The 18,057-nt window shown below is 36.9% G+C and overlaps 1 protein-coding gene across 5 annotated transcripts in view; it reads right to left on the bottom strand.

The window, feature by feature from the left end:
- Positions 1-18,057, bottom strand: part of Ttc17 (tetratricopeptide repeat domain 17) — a 110,768-nt gene that overhangs the window by 30,704 nt on the left and 62,007 nt on the right. For 2 of the 5 annotated variants that reach the window (XM_015477795.2, XM_048788636.1), the window contains exons 17-20: positions 17,397-17,567; positions 6,899-7,158; positions 5,850-6,003; positions 1,087-1,207 (exon numbers count right to left, since the gene is read on the bottom strand). In XM_015477795.2, coding sequence (XP_015333281.1) covers positions 1,087-1,207; positions 5,850-6,003; positions 6,899-7,158; positions 17,397-17,567 — 706 coding nt within the window. Of the gene's footprint in view, positions 1-1,086; positions 1,208-2,627; positions 3,319-5,849; positions 6,004-6,898; positions 7,159-17,396; positions 17,568-18,057 lie in introns of those variants that run through there. The other 3 variants (XM_015477796.2, XM_048788635.1, XM_048788638.1) reach the window with 3 other exon arrangements.

Genomic DNA, 18,057 nt, shown 5'->3' with positions numbered 1-18,057 from the left:
ATGTGGCTCAGTGGTTAAGCAACCTGGGTTCAATTCCCAGTACAAAAAAAAAAAAAAAAAAATTTTTTTTTTTTACTTGTATTCAGATAATTCTGAGCACTGAGGAGCAAATGGATCGAGTAGGGCAAGAGTGCCAGAGTGCACAGAACAAGAGGGCAACAGGAGGAAGCTGAGTGGAGATGATAGTGCTGTTTCAGAAGGAAGCAGTGGTAATGAAGTAAATGATTTGGAAAAGTACTCAGCGAGTAAAAGTGGCAAGAATTGGCACAGACTGGGTTTAAGGGAGAAGGGAGAAGGGTTATTAAGTATGGTGCCTTGAATTCCTAGAGATGTTTATTAAAATATGAAATGAAACAACAACAAAAAAGAACCAGTGATTTTTTTTTTTTTTTAAATGGATTGTGGGCAAGAAAATCATGGGTTTTGTTTTCTTGAGCTTGGGGTGCCTAAGAGAGATGTAGACAGAGGGTTCAGTAGATGAGTCCATAAACGAGTTGAGGGCTTTGAAGAATGATCTGGGCTGGAGATCTAAATTTGGGAGTTGTCAATTTATCAGTGGTGAATACAGTTTTGAGAGTAGGTGAGTCTGAGAGTGATTGTAAAATCAGAAGGCTTAGTGGTAAACCTTGGGGAGTTCTAACACAGACAGAAAAAGCCCGTAATACATTGTCCAATGAAAAAAAGCAGTTATCAGAGAGGCAACTGTGTTTGGCCTGAATCTGGCACTTTTGGTAAGTCTGGACTTGCTCTGGCTGCCCTACAAGTGTTCAATGTTCACAAGAGACCATGGGTTTGTTTCTACAAGGGATCTAACCTTCAGCTCAACAAAGTTACACATGATTTCTGATGGCTTCTCCAAAATGTGGGTGAGTGCACTGAGAGCAAGGGCACATTCAGTGCTTCCCTGTCATGACATGAGTCCATTCTGCGGCTATGGTCAGCAATGGTCATCCTTGGCTGACCACAGCTCCAGGAGGGCTACTCTTCTGAGAGCTGTTGACAAAGAGGACATCCCTAAAGTCAGCTAAAGCCCAGTGGGCCTGCTGTCACAATGTCATGAAGGAAGGATAGGTTGAAGATACTCACTCAATGTTTTTTGAAGAAACTGCAAGCCAGGTACTCACGATGGCAGTCAGCTCTACCCAGCGGAGCTTGAGGCACTCATCTGGGCTGGGCCACCCCAGACTCTGGTAGTCTCGTTTTTTTCCTGGAAGGAAAGTATGTCATGAATGGACATAACTATAAAGGTGATTATTTCATCCAGATGAGCGCATTTGGTGATGCCAGTCATTCTTTAGGGTTTAATCATTTCCACAGTCAACAAACAGATCTAATTAAAATCTCATCATTCATGGCAACAGGAGTAAAAGTCATATTTGAATAAAGCCTTATTCTTGAAATTAGTTGAAGTAAAAATAGAATGCTTTGTTGGATTTAAGGTTGATCAACATAAATAAGGATTAAGGTATTCTTTTTTTAAAATATTTATTTTTTAGCTTTAGGTGGACATAATATCTTTATTTTATTTTTATGTGGTGCCGAGGATCGAACCCAGTGCCTCACTCACGCCAGGTGAGTACGCTACTACTTGAGCCATATCCCCAGACCCCAGAATTAAGATATTCTTAAATGTTAGCATTTTACCCCCCTATATTTTGATTAAGACAAATTTAATTTAGAAGAAACATATCTCAAATGTAAGGTTTCTCAAACTGACACTGTTGACATGTTGAGCTAGTTATTTTGGTTGTAAGACCTGTCCTGTTCATTGGGGAACGTTTATCAGCATCTCTGTCCTCCACCTACTCGAGGACAGTTACACCAGCCCCTGTTACACCCACCCCAAATGTCTCCAGATGCTGCCAAATATCCCTGGGGGACAAAATCACCCTTTGGTGGAGAACCACTGCTGTAAAGAAAAGCATCAGGGTGGGAAATGATGATGAGGAAAGGCTGCCATTTGTTGCAAGGGCACTTACTATGTATTCGGGTCCTGGGCTAGGTGCTGTACATTCACAACCTCAGGAGGCAGGCTTTAATCCTCCCATCTCAGGTGAGATAACAGGGACTTAGAGAGAGTGAGTGACCTGCCCAACATGTGGTAGAGCAGTGGCAGGGCTGGAATCCAGCCCAGGTTATTTTGACTCTCACACGAATGCTTCCAATCAGCACACTATTCAAGGCTATTAAAGCTGTTTGTTTTATTATGTATTTATTTATTTTTTTGGCATCAGGAATTGAACCCAGTGACATTTCACCACTGAGCTACATCCCTAGTTTTTGGAGACAGGGTCTTGCTAAGTTGCTGAGGATATCACTAAGTTGCTCAGATTGGCTTCAAATGTGGGATTTTCCTGCTTCATTCTACCTTGTCGCTGGGATTACAAGTATTGACAGCATGACAGATAAAGCTCTGTTTGTTGATATCCTACACAGGTACTACCTTTTGGGTTTAGGCCCTTTTCCTAGATCAAGTCCTCAAGAAAAGAGTGGAACCAAGTCTCATCTGGGTAGGGGACTTACGAAGGAATTACAAGGGAATGGATGAGAGAAGAACTTGAGTTCTGCCTAGCACCTTTATCCTATAAGAATTTACCAATAACAGAAAACCATCTGAGGAACAGGCAGGGGTTTAAATTTAGATTTTAATAAAAAAGAAAAGAATGGTTTAGAAAAATTTCAAATTAACTCTGTTAAAATGAATCACTTTAGACATATCATAGGTTTTACAATAAAGCTTATTTTCCTTTTATATTTAAGAAATTCACTTGAAAAATATTTATTGAGCACCTATTATAAGGGGCTGAGAACTGTGTAAAACACTAGCAATACACACAGGAACAATAAGACAGCCTGCTCTTGAGCTCACAGTCTAGTGAGAAAGGCAAACAGACATCATTATACTATAATGGTAAGTGCTGGGGTGAAGGAAGAGAACACTTGCACAGAGAACAACTAATTCTGCTTGCAGGCACCAAGGAAGAGGTGGCACTTGAGTTTGAAGTTTAAGGATGAGTGGTATTTTAGCACTGCAGAGGTGGCATAAGGGCATTCCAGGCAGAGGGAACGGCATGTGCAAAGGCACAGATGTAAAATAAGAACATGGCTGGTTCAGAGAATGGTGCTGGAGGGTAGAGAGAGGCCAGGCTGTAAAGGGTCTTGTAGCCACACTAGGAAGTCTGCACTTTATCCTGCAGGCAATGGGAACACATCTCTCCATCTTGTTCACAAGGTATCATAAGAGGCTCGTTAAATGCCTTGCTGAGATCCAGTTACATTATGTCTATGGCACTTCCCTGGTCTTCCAGTCTAGTAGCCCTAACCAAAAAAGGAAATGAAATTAGTTGAGTGTTATTATTAGTTCTTAGAAAATCTATAATGCCTCTTAATGATCTCAACTTTTTCCCTACAGCTCACAAACTATCTGTTTCATACTTTGCTTTAGAACATTGTCAGGATTTCCCAGAAAGCTTATGAGCTGACAGTAGACGGAATCTGTATTTATTTAAAAATTGGGATACTGAGCCTCTATTTCCACATGTCTTCCATGCTCAGAACTTCTCATTTTAATGGGAATAAGTGATTCCACAATCTAACTTGCAAGCATGTTCAATGCCCCACCCCAAATTGAGTCCACTTAACACTGCTTTAGTGCTCTCATACTGTTTCAATCATATGTGGCTGTAATTTCCAAGACACTTTCAGATTTTTGTTAAAAAAGTAACACAGGTTTATTATGTAATATTTAGAACATGGAAAGGCTATGGAAGAAAATTTTTAAAAAATTACCTAAAGCACTGCATTACCCGGAGATGACCACTTAGAGCATTTTTATAGCTCCTTTCTACACTTTATGTCTATGCACTTGTTTATTATACCATATTTCACCAAATCTAAGATGTCATCAGTTGTAAGGTGCATATTGTTTTAAGCAATTTAACAAAGGAAAATAACTACAACTATTGTAAGTTATAACCAATGGGTAAGATGTTTCTGAATTTCAGAGATACTGAAATGTAAAAAAAAATATATAGTTGATAAAAAGAGCATATTTACTATTTCACAAGAATTGAAGTATTTCTATGCTATTTTATACACTGCATTTGTTCACCTGCTAGATTACAAACTATCCTGGTTGCATAGTACACAGCACAGACATGTTGTAATTTACTTATTCAGCTATAACATTCAGGTTGTTTTCAAATTTTTACTATATTAAGCAACCCCACAATCAACTGCCATCTTTTGCACTACCTATTAGATGATTTATTTAGGGTAAATTACTGGAAGTAGAATTATTGGTATATTTTGAAATTTTTTGGTCTCTTGTAAAACTATACCCAAATTCATTTTAGTAGCTTTTGCTGTTTATTACACATTTAAAAATAACTTGATAAGTGAAAGTAGTGACTGACTTTTTGTGTTTGTCCTCCTTTGATTGCTAGTAACCTGAATTTCTCACGTGTTTAGTAATGCCTAAGTGTGTGTGTATGTATTTATATTTGGTGAAAAATCTGCTCATACTTTATTGAAATACCATACTGTATTTTTGATGTTGAGTTGTGCATCTGTTATTTAAATGATAGTGATATCCTTCATCATATATTCTATAAATATATAGAAATATTCGGAAAAACTTTTTTTTCAGCCCTTTGTCTTTTTATTCTGTAGTGCTTTCTAGTGCCACATTATTATTTTTCTCTCTTCCTTAGGAAAGTTCTTCACCTTAAGAACAAGTAAGTATTCATCTAAATTTTCTTCCTTCACAATTCTATGACATTTAATAACAACATTTAAGGAAAATTCATTGTACTCTTCATTTCCATGTTTTATGTATGGACATCATTTTCACTGATACTGAGACAGACCTAACAGAGGCAAGTGTTGTCTTCCTCCTGTAACTTGTTAACAAATGTCAGCTTCCTTTAATAACAGAAGTAACTCAAGCTTTTAACTCTAGTCATAAACAAATATCCTTCTTGGTGTCCTCAGAATTTATTACAGGTTTGTTCTTGGATTCAACTAAGCTGACCCCATTATTTATATTTTTTTATGGGCCTTTGCTTTCAGTTTTGGTAAGTACTTAAACCCAACCAAATAAGACACATTTTAATGAGATAAATTTTCAGTCTAAGATAGAAAAATACCCTTGTAAAAAAGAATATAACATGTTTAAAAAGGAATTCTATCAACGTTATTCAATTGCTGAAAAAAGAAAGTCAACTGGGTGCATGGCAGTGGCCCTTAACATGGAGCTCATAGATGGGCTTCAGGACAAATATGAATCCCTGAAAGTACATGCCAAACTGTGTTATATATATATGTGTTATTTCTCTCGGAGCAGTTCTAAAATATTTATCCAATACTTAAAGAGATTTCTGACTCACAAACACATACTACTACTGATTGGGCCCTATGTGCCAGTGCATTTTAAGTACTATTCACATATAAAGTCATATAATCCTTACTACCACCATGTTCAGTAATGCTATTAGCATTCCATTTTATAGATAAGAAACATGAGGAGCAGGGAAGTAAATGGCAGAACTGGTGTTTGAACCCTAGATGTCTGGTGAAAACTCCTACTTTTCTATATTATACTAGACTATCACGTTAAGAATCAGATATTTAAGCTTAAGGTGATAAAAATATAAGCCAAATAGTTGATAGTTTAAAAAAAACAAGTAAATATAATGTAATATAATCAAAATAAACTTTTTGTACCAATAACTGAATTTGTTCTTTTATTTTCTCACCTAAACTATTCTAAGTCACAAACACATCCTTTGTGAGAAATGAGACAGTGAAATGTAAAAGAAGAAACTAGCATCTGAAACATTCAAGTTTACCTTGTGGCCCAGGAGATGCCACCTTGGGACCAGTGATCTCCAGGTTTGCTTGGTAACGATGCCCATTTTCTGCTTGGTTTGATTCAACCTTTTTCCCAGGAGTTTTCTTATGATCTCCTTTGGGTTTCTTTACACGTTTGACCTGGAATGTGATCTGAAAGACAGAAGTATGTCAGGGACAAATTAGGCCAATTATGAAATCTGCGCATTCCTGTGGATTCGATGGCTTTAAGAATAACCCAGACGGATATACTAGTTACACCATCTGATCATTGGACATTGTACAGGTATGTTGGAGTATCCACTGTATCCCATTAATATGTACAATTACTTATGCTATGCAGCAACTAAAAAATATTTTTTAAAATATAAAGTTTCAAAAGAAAAACAAACAATCCACACAACCCCACAAATCCAGTCCTGTCTTAGGGTTAAGTTCTCTTAAAAAAGAGAACTTAACCTAAGTTAAGTTAACTTAACCTAACTTAACTTAACTTAATCTTTTGAAACTTTATATACTCTTGGAAATAAGGTCTTGTTATGTTGAACTACAGGGCTCAAGTGATCCTTCTGCCTCAGTCTCATGTTTGCTGGGAAGAAGGCATGCACCATCATATCCAGCTAAGTAATGAAAAATGGGGGCTGGGAGTGTAGCTGTACTTGCCTAGCATGCACGAAGCCCTGGGTTCAATTCCTGGTATTGGGGGAAAAAAAAGACAAATAAAAAAGGTTAATGAAATGAAAATCACAGTCTTGAAGACTGTCTAGAGAACACTGAAAGAAAGATCTGATCTGGGCAATTCCAAGTCTGCAGGAAGTTTGAGTGTGGTTTCATACCCATTTCATTTCCTCCCATCTCCTAGAAGAGTAATAATACGTAAGTAACATAAAATGCTTCCTGTGGTACATTTCCAATGTGAAGGCTACCCATGAGTGTGGAGTACAGTAGAGTTCCCACACTCAACAAAAACTTCACACTTTGCACACACCAGGAGCCCCCAGCCCAGGACCAGGGCACAATTCCATGAGGACTAAGTTGGTAAACTTACCCACTCTGTTGCTTCATCGTCTTCACTTCTGCAGTCTCCATAACAAGAGCTTTTGGCCACTCCATCCTGGGGACCTTTCTTCAGCACACGTATCCCCTGCAAGTCTAGACGTCGTCCCTTCATCTCAAGTGCTCCCCCAAAGCCTTCCAGCGGCCAGGCCTGTTGAAATTCATCCACCAAAGCCAGTATCTCTTCTGACATCTTTGTTTCATCTGAATTCTCCATCTCATCAGAACCATTGCTTTCCTCAACCACTGTACCTGGAATTAAGTTACATAGTTCTCATTCAAGTACTCAGTGACTAAAACCCTACTTATACAGAAGTGTTGGCTCTGCTTAGAGGCACTTCTAATGTCCACCTTCAGGAAAATACCATTTGCATCTTGAAAATTCATAGCAGAATATCATCTCTGCCACTGAGCTGTTGTCAAAAGCCTGGCTGACAATAATGCAGCAGCTAGATAGCAGGTAGTCAAAGATACACCACTAATGTGGCCACGAGGACAGCTATGCTATGTTATTTTCTGAAAAACATCCACTTGCTCTCTATATAAGACTTTAACACATCTTTCTTACTACTAGATAGATCATCCAGACATAAACTAACATTCTACAGAACTAAAAAAATACAATTAATAATATGGACCCAAGAGACATCTATAGTTATTTCATCCATCAACAATGGAATTCACTTTCTTCTCAGCAGCATATGGAACATTTTCTAAAACAGACCATATTATAGGTCACAAAGGAAATCTTAGCAAATATAAAAAAACAGATAATACTTTGCATTCTATCAGAACATAATGAAATAAAATTAGAAATCAACAATAAGATATGAAAAAAAACACTCTCACACCTGGAGCTTAAATAATACACTTTTAAATAATGAATGGATAACAGAAGAAATCAGGGGAGAAATTAAAAAAAAATCTTAGAAGTAAATGAGAATAGTGATACAACATATCAAAATCTCTGAGTCAACATGAAGGCAGTTCTAAGAAGAAAGTTTACAGTGTTGAATTCATGCATCAAAAAAACAGAAAGATACCAAATAAATAATCTAATATTACACCTCAAAGCCCCAGAAAAAGAAGAAGAAATTTCCACCAAAATCAGTAGAAGACAGGAAACAATTAAATCAGAGCTGAAATGAACTGGGAATAAAAAAATAATACAAAAGATCAATAAAACAAAAGAGCTGTTTTTTGAAAGAGCAAACAAGATTGATGAACCCCTTAGCCAAACTAACAAAAAGAAAGAGAGAAAACAAATTAACAAAATTCAAGATGAAATAGGAAATATCAGCACAGACACTACTGAAATACAGAGAATCATTAGAAATTATTTTGAAAATTTATAGTCCAATAAGCTACAAAATTGTGAAGACTTTGACAAATTCCCAGAGACATATGACCTACCCAAACTGAACCATGAAGATATAGAAAACTCAAACAGATCAATATCAAGAAATGAAACTGAAGCAGCTATCAAAACCTTCCAGCAAAGAAAAGTCTAGGACTGGACAGATTTTCAGCCAAGTTCTACCAGAACTTTAAAGGAGAACTAATACCAATCCTCTATAAAATGGAGGCTTATTATTCTATAAAATAGAAAAGGAGAACACTGCTAAACTCATTCTACAAAGTTGGTATCACCTTGATACCAAAACCAGACAAAGCCATATCAAGGAAAGAAAACTTCAGGGAAATATCCTTGATGAACACAGATGCAAAAATTCTCAATAAAATAGGTGGCAAACTGCATACGAAACCACATTAAAAAGATAGTGCATCATGATCAAGTTGGTTTTATCCCAGGGATGTAAGGTTGGTTCAACATACAGAAGTCAATACATGGAATTCACTACATAAATAGTTAAGGTCAAGAATTTATGAAGTACATTTAATGAAGTACAGTACCAATTCACATTTAAAACACTAGAAAAAGTAGGGATAAAAGGAACTTACCTCAACATTGTTGAGATGATATATCACAAACTCAAGGCCAATATTATACCGAATAGAGAAAAACTGAAAGCATTTTCTTTAAAAACCCAACAAAACAAGGATGCTCACTTTCACCACTCCTATTCAACATAGTCTTTGAAACTACAGCCAGAGCAATCAGGCAAATGAAGGAAATTGGAGGATACAAACAGGAAAAGAAGAGCTCAAATGATCTGTTTGCTGATGACATGATCCTTATATTTAGAAGACCCCCCCCCCAAAAAAAAATCCACCAAAAGACTTCTAGAGCTCATAAGTAAATTCAGCAAAGTAGCAGATACAAGATCACTCATAAATCAATGTGTTCCTATATTCCAATGATGAATCTGCTGAAAAAGAAATTAGGAAAACTATCCCATTCACAATAAGCTAAATAAAACAAAACAAACAAAAAATACTTGGGAATCAGTCTAACAAAAGAAATGAAGTGAAAACTACAGAACACTACAGAAAGAAATTGAAGAAGACCTTAGAAGATGGAAAGACCTCCTATGTTCTTGGATAGGCAGAATTAATATTGTTAAAATGGCTATTTTCCCAAAAGTGCTATACAGAATCAATGCAATCCTCATCAAAATTTCAATGACATTCTTCACAGAACTAGAAAAGGCAGTCATGAAATTCAATTGGAAAATTAAGAGGCCCAGAATAGCCAATAGTGATAAGAGCAAAACAGGAGATATTACAACATCAGACCTCAAATTATACTACAGAGCTATAGTAACAAAACAGCATGGTACTGGCACCAAAACATACGTGAAGGCAATGGTATAGAATATAAGATGCAGAGACAAACCTACAAAAATACAGTTATCTGGTATTAGTTAGAGGTGCCAAAAACACACATTGGGAGAAAAGATTGCTTTTTAACAAATGGTGCTGGTAAAACTGGAAATCCATACTTGGAACAATGAAATCAAACCCCTATCTCTCACCACCCTGCACAAAATTCAACCCAAAGTGGATCAAAGACCTTGGTGTTAGACCAGAAACCCTGCACCTGCTAGAAGGAAATGTAGGCCCAACACTCCAACATGTTGCCATAGGAACCAAATTAACAAGACTCCTAAAATGCAAGAAATAAAATAAGAAAATCAATAAGTGGGATGGCATCATATTAAAAAAGCTTCACAGCAAAGGAAACAAAAATTTATATAAAGATAGAGCCTACAGAATGAAAATGATCTTTACCACCAGCTCCTCAAATAGGGCTTACCATTCAGAATATAAAAAGAACTAAAAAAACTTAACACCAAAAACCAAACAAACAAAAACAAACAACAACAACAACAACAACAAAACCAATCAAAATCAAATAGGCAAAAGAACTAAACAGATACTTCTCAAAAGAAGAAATACAAATGTTCAAGAAATATATGAAAAAATGTTCAACATCTCCAGCAATTAGGGACATGCAAATAAAAACTACATTGAGATTTCATTTCACTCCAGTCAAAATGGCAATTATCCAGTATACAAATAATAATAAATGTTGGTGAGGATGTGGGGAAAAAGATACACTCATATTTTATTGGTGGACTACAAATTAATGCAACCACTCTGAAAAGCAGTATGGAGATTCTTCAAAAAACTAGGAATGGACCCACTATATGACCCAGCTATTCCACTTCTTGGTATATATCCAAAAGATTTAAAATCAGAATACTACACTAATGTAGCCATTGACGTTAATTAACAGCAGCACAATTCAAAATAGCCTAGCTATGGAAACAATCCAGGTGCTCTTCCAACAGAGGAATGGATAAAGAAAATGTGGTTATACATGCAATGGAGTATTAGCCATAAAGAAGAATGAAATTATAGCATTTGATTTGTATAAATCATAGCATTTGCAAATGTATGGAACTGGAGACCATTACACTAAGTGAAATAAGCCAGTTCCAAAAAGTCAAAGGTCGAATTTGAATTTGAATTAGTGGGAGCTAATTCAAAATAAGGGGAAGGAAATTAAAAAAAAAAAAAAAGAAAGAAAGAAAAAAAAGGAGAGGGAATTTCATCAAAATAGAGGAAAGATCAGTGGGGGTGGTGAGGAGGAAGAAGGGAAAGGAAAAGGGAAGAACAGTGAAACAAATCTGACTGAACTTTCTCTATGTGCATGCACACATGTGGCATGGTAGGCCCTGGCATTGTGTGTGTCTACAGGACACTAATAAAAGAAACAAAGTAAACTGTAAATAGATTGAAGGCAGCTGGGTGGTGGTGGAGGGGTACGTGATAGGAACTGAATTGGAGTGGGTTGTGTTCCATGCTTTTGTGATAATGTCAGGTTATATCCTGGTGTTGTATATAAAAAGAATTAAAAAAGAAAAAGACAGATGGCAAAGATGAAGCTTATTATGGTGTGTTATAGTGTACTTTCTTCCTAAAATGGTTACCAAGTTATTATTTATGTTGTTCAAGTACATAAAGCCTCCCATGGATGCTTTTTGGTACAATGAGTAAGCAAAAACTCTCTCCTCCAAGAACCTGACATTTCCTCAATGTTCACAACCCTGCAACTTCCCCTCTGTGCTTAGATAACAAGGAGGCTTGGTGCATGTTATCCCAAGTTTCCTAAATTCTTTACTGTTTAACTTTGGTTGTTCATTTTGAATTAATGGCTGGCTCTTTTGCTGTGTGCTCTGTGAAAGTTCTCTCTCATCTTTTTTGGAAGTAGATGGGTCACAAAAGCAAATTGCTTATTCCTCCTTTTGTAACAAGTACTGATTGATTAATCAGAGAGCTCTGGTTGATGGCTCAGACAATGCCAGTCTGTTGTTCCAGTGCAATAACCTTCAGTTGGCAACTCTGCTTGTTTAGGGGTTTAGAACATCATATTAATCAGGCAACGTCAGGATTCTCATACTCCAACCTACCAGATCTACAGCTGCAGTGAGCAACGCATCTTAGAAATGCTGGGGGCTGGGGGTGAGAAACATGGATGACTACCGCAGTTGCAAATGACTTAAAGCTTTGAGCCATATTCACAGGTCAACAATGTCATCCACAGCTCTGGTGGCATCTCCGCCTCTCATCCCATTTTCTACTGCAGAAAGGTCTGATATCAAATTGGGGGCACTGTTAGAAATCTCTAAAACTCTTCCTTGAAAAAGCCATAGGGTTCTTCTCTTTATTCATACAAGTGACTACAAAATGTACTGCTGTCTTTTCAAGTAAGTTCCTTTTAGGCTTTCCGAACCAATCTGTTGCTTTCTACTATTTTTTTTATTTTTATTTTTTTAGTTATAGTTGGACACAATACCTTTATTTATTCATTTTAATGTGGTGCTGAGGATCGAACCCAGTGACTCACGAGTGTTGGGCGAGAGCTCTACCGATGAGCCACAACTCCAGCCCCTAATTATTATTATTTTTAATTGTGTTCTGAAACAAGCATATGGGTTTGTCAAACCTTTTTCTTTAGGATATTCAGACAAAAGTAGTCAGTTACTTGCCTAAATAAAGTAGCTGGTAGTATAATATATGCAGGGCTAAGAGGCCTGATTTTCAGTTTCTCTTTTGTTTACTCTGATGTCCCTAAAGTCCAACACTGCACCTGGCACACAGCAGACACACAGGTGTGGAAGGCATTAATGAGGACCTGGGAACAACTAGTTTGTGAGGTTCTTGAGGATCTGCTTCTTTTGCCTTTGTCTTGTCCACTGGCATTTCAGGTCTTTTAATTTTAAGGTCTGCCTTGTCAATTGCTAATGCACTGTCAACCCTGCTGATGGGCGTGCAATATGAAGTTGAGCACTGGAACACTAGCATAGTGTCTGGTGCACTGTGTGACTTAAAAGTTCTCTGCAGATCACTCAGGAAGGCAGCTCTACAGGGACCCCAAATAGCAACTTCACTGGAAGAGTCGCTTGGCATCTGACTGTGTTCACAGAGTTGTTTCTAAGAATCCCTCATCTTATCTTAGATTCTTTTCCTTCCTTTTCCTATGGCAACCGTAGGATTCTTTGTACCCAGTCTTGAAATAGGAAAAGGCTTTTGATAGGTTTGGCTCCAGCAAAGAATATGGGCTTAAAGAAAACTAGCTTTTGGCCAAGAGGAACTGCAGGTAACTGTTACCTGTGTACAGTCACAGTTACACATGGATTCTGTGTTTGGAAACCTTACTGCCTTTCTGTAGGCACTACTATTTGAAAAGCATTCATGTCATTTACCTGCACAAGTTCTGCAAACCCAATTCCTAAAGGTTACTGCTTCCCTGTGCCCCTAACATATGGTAATACATATCATTATAATAAAATTCTTAAGAGAGAGAGGCTTTCATTAATGGAAATTGATGTTCTAATGAAAAGACACTTCAGAACTTACTGCATGCTTCTGCTATTGGCAGCCTTTAGGCCTTTCCAAAGGTTGCTGGGTTGGGGTCACAGGAATTTCTAAAGAAAAACGCTGAATATATACAACTTCATCTACACCCCAAAGGTGAGCAATCAATAGATCATAAAGTGCTATGAGTTAGAAAAAGAACAACCATCACCAAATCTTTATTTATTTAGAGTCTACTATGTGACTATCTCTGTACTTGAAGCTATACAGATGGGAGCAAAAAGAAAATGAAAGTTCCTGACCCCAAAGAATTAAATATAACCAATTTAGAATCAAGTTGGAAACACAAAACTATATACATATATATTAAACAATAATAGGACAAAAAGAACAAAATATTTGAATGTAACCGCAAAATATTTCTCAGAGGAAAGAGGTTGAGCATGTATTTTATCTATGGGTTTGTGAGGATTTTGGTTTACAAGCAGCCTCTTAAGTCCTGAAGGAGTACAGTCACATCTATGTTTGTAGAAGTGAATGTTTACTGAATTCCAACTGTGTACCTGGAACTAAAATAAATGCTTTCCAAATTACTCAAAAATCATTGTAAGAAACATTTAAAAAAATAAACAAACAAGAAAAAGAAGGCTGAGGAAGGTCAAATAATGTGCTCAAGATTTAACAACTAGTAGGTGTAGAGCCAGAGCATGACAACAATATCTCTGACTATAAAACCTATGTTCTTCCTTCCACTGCTAAGAGTTGCTAAGAAGGAATTCTGAACTAGATGATGAGGTGAAGCAGTGGTTTTCAAATGTTAATCAGTGACACATTTTCACCAATCCTTAGCAAAATGAGAAAAAAAAAAAGGGACAATCAAATAAAACTCTCTCACACTGATACACATTTATTGGTGTAAGGTTGTAAACAATAAAGGACAGAAACTGACCTTTATTCTGAAATCACTTTTGTACTTTTCTGACATTAAACTATTCTGCTTAATGAACTAAAGGTAGTACTAGATTCTACACTTTTTAAAAATATGACCATATCAATTAAAAACCTAAAGTTCTTGCAGGTGTAATGGTGCAAAACTGTAATCCCAGAGACTTGGGGGAAGCTGAGGCAGGAGGATCCCAAGTTCAAGGCCAGTCTGGGCAGCTCAGTCAGATCCTGTCTGAAAAATATAAAAGGGCTGGGATGTAGCTCATTGATAGAGTGCTCGTCTAGCATGCAAAAGCCCCTGAGTTTAATCTCTAATACCACAATCAAATCATCAATCAATCAATCAATCAAGTTCTAATGCATCAAAACCCTATTTAAGAGAAACAAAGGTCTGAAGGTTTCAGGATGAAATTTAGTTATACCACCTGCTGAAGATTCTCAGGCAATTTCTCCAAGTCTCAATTTCTTATCTATAAGAAGGGCTGAATAATATCTACTTCATAAGGTTAGTACATAATTCACAATACTTTGTAAATTATAAAATGTCACACAAAGTTAGTAATTACCATGATAGTGGCAATTGGAGAGAATTCAACTATTTGTATCTTTAAATTTTTCTCCAAATATAGGTTTTTCAAAAATGTCAAAAGTTTTCTTTAATGTATATGCTTAGTTTTTATTATAACACTATTTATATTAAAAAGTGGGAGTTTTTCTGACTCTGATAACCATACTATAGGAAGCCTACTGGTATCAATGTAGTTCTGTGGACTTGCTGTTAGAACCTGGGGAATAAGAAAAGGGTATGCCCAGAATTTAGACAGATCATAAAGAAAAGTTAGTACCTGACAGTAAACAGGAAGTGTCACCATCATATTATAGACTGAATTAGAAATGTGAAAAGGAATCCACCCTAAGAGACAGTCTACATGGTGCTGAAAGGGACCTGGAAAAAAACCTCGTCTCAGGGCAAGATGCTGCTTGGGTTTTATTCTGAACTGTCCTGGGTGGCATGGGAAGAACTTCTTTGGTAGTTGTAAATATCCTAGTCACTGTGGAGTTCTATTGTTTTGGAATAAATACTGTTTCTATAAATGACTAAAATATCACTTATTACTCAGTTTAATTTCTGTGGATTCTAAGTTTAGCAAGCAACCTCATGATGCTCATTGAGTTGTACAGGTATCTTAATGCCAAAAAAGAGACATGAAGTGCTAGGTACAAGGGAGGAGTAGTCCCAATTATAAACAAACACACTGGCCATCAGGTTAAGAATAAATACATCTTTTTGAGTTGGTAAATGGGGTTTAATTTCCTTGAAGTCCAATAGTTCTGGGTGAAACGGCTTAATCTACTTTCCTAAACCTGTGAAGATCATGACTGGTGGAAAACCACCACTGTTGTGTTTTCATCAGCACCAGTGGTGTTCATCCCCTTTGAGGTCTTTCTTCTCTGAGACATCACTTTTTATATACAATATTAAAAGAAAAGATTCTGTAGCTGTAAATATATTAATCCAATTTATATAGGAAGGCAAATGCATTTCACTAACCAATATGGACAGTTCACAAGGAATGTCAAGTTGCATAAGACAGGGTATATAAGAAGCTCATTGTCTGATGGGAGACAAGATATGCAAACAATTAATAGTATATGAAAAGTGCTTTGAAAAATAGTAGGAACAAGACCATTGAGGATAACCTAAATGCTTGGAGACCATCATGAATGCTTCATGGAGAAAGTGGCATTTGAGTTGGATCTTGGAGAGCTATCCATTTAAAAAGTGTATGTAGGAGTCACTCCCAGCCTGTGTGAAAAGATAAAGAGGCTCAAGACAGCATGCCATGAGAGGAGAATGGTAAAAACATTTGTACTTCCTGTCATGTAGCACACTAGTAGGTGACACAGCTAGAGAGGGAAGTAGGGGCCAAACTGCTTCATATCCCCAACTAAGACTTTTGGATTCTTACTTTAGGTAATAGCCACTGAAAACACTTCAATCTATGCAACTTACCTGATCAGAATAACATTTTAGAAACAACTCTTTGGACACACAGAAAGTGGTAATAGTGGCGGCTTCTGTCTTTATTGGTGCTGAGGATTGAACCTAGGGCCTCTCCTGCACTAGGCAAGCACTCTACCGCTGAGCTATAACCCTAGCCCTACTTCTGTTTTTAAAAATAGGTACCAATTATGTATATTCGCTTGCTTTGTCTTTGTCTCTCTCCACATGTAGAGACTAAAGTAAAAGGCTACTGCAACAGCAAAGATAAAAACAAAGTTTGAATACAGGCAGTGGCGAGGAAATAGACAAGAAGATGGTGGACTCAACAGGTCTTAGAAACTGATTGGTTATAGTGGTGGCTGAGTCAGTTGTGCTACATTAAAAGGGGATACAGGAATTAGAAGCAGCTCAGAAAATAGGATGAAAATAAAGTCAAGTTCAATAGTGGGATAAAAATAAAGTCAAGTACCTCTGGCATATCAAGATAAGAGCTCACTAAAAATGTGGATATAAAAACTGGAGTTTTACAGAACTTCTTAGCTGAGCGCACAGCTTTGAAGTCACTGGTATATTCAAGGTGTCTGAGTCACCACCAGGTAAGACACAGAGGAATAAGAAGACCAAGTTTAGATACTGGGTAGCTCCACAGAAAGAGAGCAGAATAAAGAATAAGTAAAGGAAACTTAAAAAGAGTCGGTCTTGAGGGTAGGCAAGAGCAAGTGATTCCAGAAACCAAGAGGAGAGAAAAGAGTTTCAAGAAGTGGAGAGTTAGATATAGTTCCAACTTCAGAAAACTGGTCAAGAAGAATGAATACTAAAAAGAAGTCATCCATTTTGGCCATTCTAAATTGACAAACTGTTCAGCATGGCACAGCTCAAAATGTCAGAAAGTGGAATGGTAGCATGTCCATTATTCTACACTTGTAAATTTTATTGGGTTAGTGTATATATAGCTGATTTTTCTATTTTCAGTGACTTAATAGAATAACAACACTGAGAAGAAAGACTGGTATATAATGAATCAAATTTGTTCTAGCAAAAGACAGTGAGGTGGAGGAAAGAGGAAGTGTGGAGACCACTATCACATTAGAGCTTGTTTTCTGCTTTGCGGCTGAGAGTCACCCTCATGATTCTACAACACGAGTGGCTGTTAAATAGGAGGAAGCGAACTCTTGAAATGAGGGAAAAGCCGAAGCTTAAAGATAGAGAGAGTTGATTTTTCCCCAGAAGCACAGCCCAGGTCAAATCAACTTACTTTCAAGTCTAAGGGCATCTGAGTCTCTCCCTGAATTCTCAACAGAGAATACAGGGTCCTCCTCTGTTCCTCTCTCAAAGGGCTCTTCTTCAGCAGCATCCAGTGACTGTTTGTTGTCAAAATATTTCTGTTTGTCATGGCTGTTGTCCAGGGTTTTCTCATGACAATGACCTCAATGACAAGAGACACAGATATAACACATTAGAAACATCTCTCTTGTGTTGTCCCACAATGCAAGGTTCCAAAACATCAAAAAGAGCCAAAAGCTGGCAAGGCTAGTTTTTCTCCACACACATGAATTGGTGAGCAGAAGCAACAAAAGCAGATCATTATTTTGTCAAGCTTTTCACTGAACTTCAAGTTTCGGTTGCTAGGCTATTCTAAGAACCAAGTATTTTTTGGGAAAAAGTGAAAAAGATCAAGCCCCAAGATTTTGTTCCATTCTTAACAACTATGTAACAGCTGTGAAAATACTCCCTTAAAGTTAAAAATATCAAAAAGTTTTCCTTCTGTTTGCTTTTAAAGGTGAAAAATGACAGATTAGTATTTGAATATAATAGATTAATTATAGCAGAGAAATATACTATTCTTGTGTCATAGCTTAAAATGACATACACCAAAAGGTGAAGAATTATTAAAAAAGTGAAAACCAAGGAGGGTA

Source organism: Marmota marmota, unplaced genomic scaffold, assembly GCF_001458135.2.
Source record: "Marmota marmota marmota unplaced genomic scaffold, marMar, whole genome shotgun sequence".
In the NCBI taxonomy this organism is placed as follows: domain Eukaryota; kingdom Metazoa; phylum Chordata; class Mammalia; order Rodentia; family Sciuridae; genus Marmota; species Marmota marmota.
This window is presented reverse-complemented; position numbering and strand designations above follow the sequence as displayed.